At 40.6% G+C, this 9119-nt stretch overlaps 1 protein-coding gene across 1 annotated transcript; it reads right to left on the bottom strand.

Moving 5' to 3' along the window:
• Window positions 1–1190: 1190 nt before the first annotated feature.
• On the bottom strand, window positions 1191–6699 carry aamp (angio-associated, migratory cell protein). The gene is made up of 11 exons (XM_080052728.1): window positions 6416–6699; window positions 5843–5983; window positions 5626–5745; window positions 5310–5449; window positions 4726–4870; window positions 4512–4595; window positions 3980–4095; window positions 3738–3832; window positions 3448–3538; window positions 2834–2988; window positions 1191–2726 (listed from the first exon to the last, which is right to left on the bottom strand). Exons 1-11 carry the CDS (start codon window positions 6504–6506, stop codon window positions 2651–2653), a joined length of 1254 nt encoding a protein of 417 aa, XP_079908854.1. The 5' UTR covers window positions 6507–6699; the 3' UTR covers window positions 1191–2650.
• Window positions 6700–9119: the final 2420 nt, after the last annotated feature.

Raw genomic sequence — 9119 nt, 5'->3', positions numbered from 1 at the left:
CTGACCTTTGAGGCCAAACACCAATTGTGACGGATGAGGGAAATATCCCACGTCCGCTGAATGCCACACTCTGACAGATGTTAACTTTCCCCTGGTCGCTGGTTGAGCTCAATCCCAGCAGTATGCAACAATATACACATGGCTGTCTTTTATTTTGCACTTTATCTTCTGACAACACACCAATAGACAAATGCCTTCTAGAAGCACACAAACACACAACATGTTTGTGGCGTGCAAGTGTGTCACTGCCTTCCTGTCCGGGGATGAGTTATGCGTGTACACCATGGTGTGCACATCCAGACACGCACAATGAATGCATGAGCTGAGGAAGAAGCACTTGTGCACAGGATTGACGGTTGTTAAAAGTCAAGAGGAAAGTCTGACGTGAGGGAGAAAAATAGCAGAACAACAATAGAGAATAAGGAAAATAGCGAGTTTCGGCCTTGAGAAGAGACTTTAAAATGCACAAGAAGATGTTAAGCCACTTCAGGGTTATCTGGTCTTTATCAGCATCTTAAAAGCACACACTCCTTCCATTCAATAATGCCATTTTGTGAGTCAGGGAAGAGTTGTTTTTGTATTTTGCACAACCTTTCACCCAAAGCCAAACCATAAAATGCAATAACTTTGCAACCTATTCTTTTAACCGGCTCTTATTCTTCAACACGCACAGATATATATGTCAGCAAACATACATACGCACTGATATGACCAGCAGCTTTGGTCCGTAGTAAAGCACTTGCAACAGAGTGGCTGGTGAGCTAATGTGTTTTTTCCTCATTGTAGTCAGGGCAGTAAAGTGTCCCGATTGCTCTTTTGCACTCATTTCATAGAAAGCGTAAATGCTTGATAGAATGACAGCTGTTCACCTGGATTCAAGTTCTATGTAATCCATAAGAACTGGAAAAAGTAGGCATGTGTTTTCCCCTTATAAAGAAAATCTGAAATCAAGACTGAACATTACCTAAATAAAAATTTGACTTGATCAATAAAACTTAAGTCATCTGAATACTTGTTTTTCAATGTTATAATGAAAATACTTAACAAATATTTGTAGGTATGTTAAGTACTTTCAGTCTGCCAATTTAGAATTCATAAACAGTAGATGAACATAGTTTCTAACACATAATAATCAAGTTGAAACCAGCTTTGAGGGCAATTCTGAGTGTGTATTTATTCAGTGTAAAGCCATGTTTACTTTATTATCATCTAATGTGTTTATACAGAAATCTCCACTCATACGTGTCCACAGGAGGCGCTGTATGGTGAGCAAATACATTATAACTATCCATTATATTTGCTTACGACTACATTATAGTGTGTTGTTAAAATATGTATCTAATTATCCAGAATGCTAAATGAGGGAACTGAAGGTAAAATGTTATCAAAATTAGTCAATTAGTCTTTTGAGTAAAGTCGATCAAATGCAAACGCAAAACCGTGAATTAAACTAATAGATGGGTTGATTGAACCACTATATTTCCCTGTAACTATTGCACATTTAAGTACAAATACACATATCTATTCAATTATTCAAGAAAAGCACTACATTTTGACCTTTCTGTACGATTGTGCTCTCCATCTTCGCATTTACAATCTTCTACCTTGAATCACACCTAAGCTGTGCTTTAGGAACGTCCTTAAGCGTCCCTTTAGTCATATATGATAGAAACTGAATCAGACAATTTGAAGTCTAAACAAGGAAGAAGCCCAATTGATTCTAGAACCATTTCAAAGTAGGTTGCCTCTTTTATCTCAGCTCTCCGAATGTGATCGTGACCCACAAAACCACTTCCTTTAAGTATGAGCGTCTTCTTATCTTAACTCGTATACAGACCAAAATAGATCTGTAGAGTATAAACAGTTTTTCTCAGATGCAGATGGGTTTTAAGTGTTAGAAGAGAGACATGGGGAGGGTTATTAAATGACGAACCAAATCGTCATGGTTTCCCAGAAGAAATGATATCGTTTATTATTTTGTATTTACACTTGAGCTCACATCCCCAACAAATTGGCAAGATAATAGACTGAACTCTCAGTTAGAGAACTGGAAGACCGCACACACATGCACGCACCGACGTACGTACTCAAAAGATAAGGTAGGACATTTTGTCTTGACATTTGGCGAACAAAAAACTCCAATTAAGGAGAAAATTAAAATGGAAACCAAAGGAAATTCCCCTTTTCTGTGTCATGTTTTATCTCAAAAACATTTTGGATAGAACATTAAAGGGGACGTCAAAGACAAACACTGTTATGTATCACTCTTGCATTTCTGTATAGGCGATCTGATTCTTGAAAATAAGCCTTCTTCGAAGAAAGGAAATGCTTGTTTGAAATAATCAGATTTGGAAGTTCATAAGCTCCTTTCATCAGTTACTTCAGTTGTGATTGAATCAGACTGAACATCTGCCAATTGAGCACAAGTGAAGTACTGATGAAAACAGAAATTAATTATTTTTCGGATGCTACAATCCTACTGAAGCAGGCATATAAGATGGAGACCACACAACACTTTAAAATCCAAAAGGGAAAGAAAAACATATTCTCTAGTGCTAGAGAATACAAATTTAGATGGTCAAAAGTTTGTAGTTTCTCCTGAAATATTTCCTCTTCTCTTATTCCCTGCCCTCCTTCCTTCCTGCTCGGTTTACCGGTCGGGTCTTTGGAGGCAGAAAACCTTCGCCTGGTTGTCTCCTGAAGCGGTGACTGCGAGAGTTGCTTCCCTGAAAAGATAGTTGGGATCAGCATGATTTAGTGATTGAAGAAACATTGATGGATAATTACATGCCATTATACTATCTATAAGGACATAGTGGATGTAAAGTGTTACCTGTTGATAGTGAAGTGAAGGATTTCTGCTGTGTGTCCGTGGTACTCTGACACTATGCTGCCGGAGCGAGCGTCCCATAAGCGCAGGGCACCGTCTAAGCAGCAGGTGGACACCACCGAAGAAGACTCCTCCCACTGTAGGTGAACAATGCCGGCCTGCAAGGTGTCACAGAGAGACATTTTTAGCTGTGAACATCTCAAATGTTCTACCTCTTAAATCTGTAATGACTTTCAATAAAGTAGCTAGGTTTGCTGACATTCACGATCTTGTTTTTAAAGCGCATCTGCAATTCTACGTAGTTAACACACATTTATTAGAAGCTGGTTAATTTAATACATTATTTTTTCTAAAAAATTAATTAAAAAAAGCTAAAACCTCTCTTTCAGGTGTCTCTGTATGTACATGTTAAGACATTATCTGCACAGCAACATAAACTCAGCTAGACCTCCCAGACGGCGCCTGAAGTGGTCGCTTAGTGGTTAGGAGATTTGTGATACGTCTGCAAAGCCTCCGTACAGTATACAGAGTTAAGACAGGTGAGAATCCATGGGAACTAAACTACACACACACACACACTCACAAACATACTCTCCCTCTTGTCTGCTGCTTGTTACCTCATGTTGGCATCTGTGCCTCAGGACCTGTGAGGAGATGTCGTATATGGCCAGCGTCCCGTCCAGGTAGGCCACAGCTATGAGAGGCAGGCTGCAAACAACAAGACATGCAGCGTTAAAGAAACCGGAGCAGAGCTGTGAAACTATGTTTGGCACAAAGAGCACGGTACCCTACTGTAACCTACAAGCTCTTTGTGCCTCAAGTTCAGATTTGTTGTATAACGGATTAATTTTCCTTCATAGCGAAACAGCCCCTCTCATCCTGATACACAGCAAAGGACTTGGCTCACATGTTGCAGAAGCCCACAGATTCCACAGAGTTGGTATCCGCATCGTCTTTTGGTCCTTGGGCTTTGATTCCGTCCAGAGAAAACGATCCGACCACCTTCACATACACACAAATGTAAAGTTGATGAGCACTTTTAGTTTTACGATAACAGGATGTCTAAAGGGCTGCAGCTACTTTTACATGTGCCACTCTTTATGTTCTTTAACTAGACCCTTGTTATCCGTCTAATGTTACGACACCCACCTTGCCTGTGGCAGTGTTGATGATCTTGGCCCAACCGTCCACTGAGCCCGTCAGCACCAGAGAGCCGTCCTTGTTGCTCGCCAGGCAGGTCAGCGCCCCCTGGTGTTGGTCCTGACCTAGTGAATGAGGCCAAAATAAAATATCAACCCAATATTCATGTGGATTTTCCTGACACTTATCAAATATAAACAGATTCATGATCAAAGACTGCTATATAAATCAGGACTATTGACTGTGAAAGTAGACTTTTTAAAAGTCTTGGAATAAAACCCATTTTAAACTTCTTTCCCCAAAAACAGTCTTACGTAATTTGTTTACAGTGATTTTATTGGGCTGCTGCTCTTGACTGTTTTATTGGGCTGCTGCTCTGATACGGTTATAGTTTCACTTCCGTTTTCCTGTTTGTGTACAACTTCGTAACTATGTTCGGGGAAACAATGTGATGCCTTTAAAGTGAAATCTAGAGGATGAAACTACAAACATCTACTAAAAGGCTACATTTAAAGAATGTATGTGAACTGCCAGGACTCACCTTTAATGACGTGGATGGCGTTTCCCTGCTTCAAATCCCAAACTCGTACTGTCCCGTTGTCGTAACCCACCACAGCCCGTTTACCTGCGGGGAAGAAATGGAAATTGTAAAAGTACATTTCTGACACCCTTACCATTGTATTAGTTTCTCTTTTGCAGTCATTTGATCTTAAATCTTTAAAGAAATTCCATAATGCTTTTTTCCCCTTTCTCACCATCGGGGAGGATTTTGCCGCTGGTGGACTGGCACGCAGAGCTCTGGAAGGTCTTACAGTCTCCCGAGGGGATCTTCCACATCCACACGTTGCCGTCGTCCGTGCCCGCCAGCAGCACCGGAGCGCAGGGATGCCACTCCAACCACTGAGGAGGAAGAGGAGGAGACGACCGACAATCAACAGCCACTTAAATAGACATTATCATTATCCTGTAGTTTCCACTGTACCGGGTGCCAACGAGAAAATCTTATAATTATCATTTACTGTGTGTGTGTGTGTGTGTGTGTGTGTATGTGTGTGTTTGTGTGTGTGTGTGGATTGCTAAAGGGAAACTCAGCAGTCGCGGTTGAGGAAGGGGTTCTAATGATTCACTTCCTTCACAAGACTGCAAATTCTCAGCCTGAGTGGTCACCCTCAAAAAATTCCTTCAGCCCCAATAAAAAAGGTATTCACACAAGTGCTTACAGATGCACAAACAAAACACACACACAAATGCGCATTCAGGCTGAGTGTGTTTTAAAGTACTTTCTTTAAAACACGCACACACACGTGAACATGCGTGCACACACAAACACACTGTTTACCTCCAGGTCTCCCACTTCGAAGGACCAGATCTCCTCTTTGCTTTCCACTTTCCACACTTTGATCAAGCCGCTCATGTCGCCTGATGCCACCATGGAGGAGTCATGGCTGAACACGGCGCATGTTACAGAGTCTTTGTGCCCTGCGGAGAAAAAAAGGACAAAACATTTGATTTCTTTAGGCGCCACAGTTTGGTAAAGTATTTCAATGTTAAAGCTATGTTGGGATGTAAAAAGCTGCAGTGAAACACCAAAAGAAAACCAAGAAAAAAAAAAGGTCTTCACACATGTGGTGTGAGCACGGCCCTCAGTCACTCACCCGTGCACTCCAACAGGACTTCCCCGTCGCTGAGCCTCCACACGTACGCCTTGTCATCCTCTCCTCCCGTCACAGCCAGGCTGTTGGTCGCAGGGTCCAAACTCACGCAAAACACCGAGCCTGAGGCAGAGTAGGGGAGAGATGTTACTTTCCAAACATTTATTTAACAGACTGATAGTCAATAGATGAACCCCGAAGGCTAAAATCAGATGTTTACCGGTGTGTTTAGAGAAGGTGAACTCGCTGTCGTCTTGTTCCACCTCGGCCTCCATCTCGTCCTCCGTCTCCCAGCCTTCGCTGCAGGCGTCGTCGGCGGCGTCATCAAAGTCCACGTCCTCCAGGTCGTCGGCCAAATCATCTGACAGCGAGGGGGAAAAGATAGACAAAGACACACAGTTATGAAGGCTCCTACAACTTCAGGCAGGTAAGATTTAATACTTGTTGAGACTTAAACTAGTTTAGTTTTTAATTTTAACAGACATACACATGTCTAAACAAGACCTATAACTTTAATACATGGAGAAATGTCAGAGTTAAGTTGCTGCAGGTCCCATATAGGAGCTATTAGGGAGTTCATTGCCTTGCTCAGGGGAACCTCGGCAATGCCACTGATTTGAACAGGTACCTCTACAGCTATCTAAGGCAATTTTATTTGCTGCAATTTCTTTTAGGTCTAATTCCTGTCACCAAAAAACATATGTCTATCGCAACAGGGGTTGTCACAGTGTGAGATTTAAGGTAATAATTACAAACGGTGACTTAAAGAGTTGTAAACATGTGTGTAACCCACCTGGACCGGGCTCTAACTCGTTGAGGTCGATGACTTCAATAATTTCCTCATCTCCGTAGAGATTGACGGTGTTTTCTCCCGTGTCGTCCATAGTACCGTCAACGGGCCACAAACTGCCCAAACTACCGCGAGCCAGTAATGCTTTTAGCTTTTACAGAGTCCTGGCGTGGGTATAAGTTACACGTTCAGACGGTAACGTTGCAGAAAATGTTTAAAATGTAGAGAAACAGTAACAAAAAATGTCAAACTAGCTGCCTCGACATGTTGTTTTCCCTCACGTTGCAGCGAGTATGGCGAGGAGATAGGCGCGTGCTGATGACGTCTGACGCACACGTTCAAACCTCTAGCGCAATTCAACTACAAGGACACGAGATGGCGCTGTTGTACCGCAAGAACCCGTGGTAATGGGCTACAGCTCAGGAGGTACCGCATGTGAGTGGAAATGGTTTTATAACGAGGTTTCAACCCATTATTGTTTAATTTGTCCTCATAAACATTATCATTAACAATGAACGAACTTGTTATGTATGAAGGTTGTTTTTCTACCGACTGCTTCTTGTTACATGATAGCATAATACAACTAAGACAAAACATTTGCCTAGGTCGTTTTAAGAATAATTTTTTATTTTGTTTCCTATATCTTATATTAAATGCCTACTTTATATGTTTTGTGTACAAAAAACTTCCGTCTATTGCAATTACATTAAATATATAATTACTTGACTTGACAAGGTGGCAAGAATTAATGTTTTTTTTTAGCTTCCACAAGGATAAAAACACATTTGTTAAATGAAATGCTTTAAATAAGTCACTACTACACTTGTCTTTTTTCATGTTATAATATAAGTCAACTCATTCATCACTATAATCATAAGCATCAGCAGCGCCGTGAAGATAATAATTTCCTTTCTGCGGTTTTACTTGAAAAGCTGCCTGGGAAGCAAAAGTCCCCATGTGCAAAAAAATAAAAAATCCATGGCCACTCCGCTTGCTCTTAAAATATCACTGCAATATGTTCCTCATTGAGTGATCGTAACAGTGACACGTCCCCTTTCCGTCAGTTTCCGTCTCTTACAATGTGATTACGCTTGCATTTTTTTTACGTCTTTGTTAGGACATAAATCGTTAATTTTTCATGACCATTTTGTGATCACACCAGTTAGAACTTTGCCTTTGACACATATGAATCACCCTCGTCATTATCTGCTTCAACACTGGTGTAATGCTGACTTTTATTAACCTGGAGTGAAGGTTAAGGGTGTGCATTGCGGTGTTTTTTTTTTTAAATAGTGTAATTGAACTCTTAGTGAGGCCATCACTCACAACTCGTCGTCCTCAGAAGTGTCCTTGGTACAGAATGAAAATGGATCAGTGCCAGCTAAACCTGACCTTTAACCTCCCTGCAGTGAGGGAAGAAGGAGAGATGACTTCTCCTTCTAAGCTCATCATATTTAGGGATGTTTGCGAGAAGTCGAGCAGTTTGAGCTCTCTTCCCCTTTAATTTTTTTAAAATGAACACAACACAGTTTCAAGTTTTCTTTGGGTGGGTGGATTTTAACGTATCTTGCTAAGGTGGCAAGATACTGCTACTAGCAGGGAGCTCAGGGACTTGCATGGCCAAATAAGTTTTACAGGCAGCCCCCTTCATTTCAAGCCTTTTCCCTACTGGAATAAATAAAATACAAGAGGCGAGATGTGGAAACATCAGGTTGTAGGCCTATGTTAATTGGACGTTTTAAATCTGCTCTGAGTGAGAGATTTACGTTTGTAATTTGAGATTTACGTTTTAAGTTTGTAATTTCCTTCTTGGGCATCATTCACACTCCTGTTCACATAACTTAAAGGCCTAAACAATTGTTGTGTAACTTTGGGATCATTAATCAATATTTTGGTAATTTTTGTGAGAGGTTGATTTTAAGGAGGATGTTCAAATACTGATTCAATAGCTGATATTTCCTTCTGGTTTGGGATTAAATTAACACATTTTCATAGCTAAACATGACAAGAAGTCAAAAGTAGGTTCCCCAATGAAAAAGCCCTTCAAACAGCAGCTCCACCATCATGAGACACTCACAGCCTCCAATAAAAAGTCAAAGACTTATGGGGGATTCTTAAAGAAGCCACAGGAAATGCCATGTAGCTTTAGGAGCTGGTCTGACCTCAGGAGACATGTGATTCTGTCTCCCCGAGCAAAAAAGATATCCACAGAAATATCAATCATATGCTGAGAAAAAAATTATTTCAGCACTTTGGTCTCTTCCTTTTTATATATTTTCTCCATGTAAAGTTTAGATTTGCAGTATGTCCGTTGTGCCCTGTTAGTAAAAGTCACATAATTGACACTTTCCATTATTGGAAAGAGACAAAGCACATTTACTTACGTACCTTTCACTTGATGTAGTGTTTTTAAATTGTTTTATTTGTGCTGAACTCATAGATAGGAAAATTCTTATTTTGGTTACAGTGCAAGTCGAATTCTAGTCAAATGAATGATTCTAATAACACACAGACAGAGTCTTAATTTGCAGTTAATAAAATATGTTAGCAGGGGTCAGAAATTATTTGAATCTGAATTTCCAGCTATGAAGGATGCCTTTGGGTGTAGCAGCAGACTGGAGGATTTTTCATTGTCAGTATTTTTCTTTTCTTTTCTTGTGAGTACTCCAGTTTGTAAAATGTGCCTTTTTAAAATGTTTTTTTTTAC

The sequence above is a fragment of the Ammodytes marinus genome (assembly GCF_949987685.1).
Source record: "Ammodytes marinus genome assembly, chromosome: 24".
Classification (NCBI taxonomy): domain Eukaryota; kingdom Metazoa; phylum Chordata; class Actinopteri; order Uranoscopiformes; family Ammodytidae; genus Ammodytes; species Ammodytes marinus.
This window is presented reverse-complemented; position numbering and strand designations above follow the sequence as displayed.

Bases quoted from the DNA above. Each gene is read 5' to 3' on its own strand.
- aamp (XM_080052728.1), bottom strand. From the start codon at position 6,506: ATGGACGACACGGGAGAAAACACCGTCAATCTCTACGGAGATGAGGAA. The intron at 4,596-4,725 runs GTGAGAAAGGGG...TCTTCCCCGCAG, and splicing joins CGGCAAAATCCTCCCCGATG to GTAAACGGGCTGTGGTGGGT. The intron at 4,096-4,511 runs GTGAGTCCTGGC...CTCATTCACTAG, and splicing joins CGCCATCCACGTCATTAAAG to GTCAGGACCAACACCAGGGG.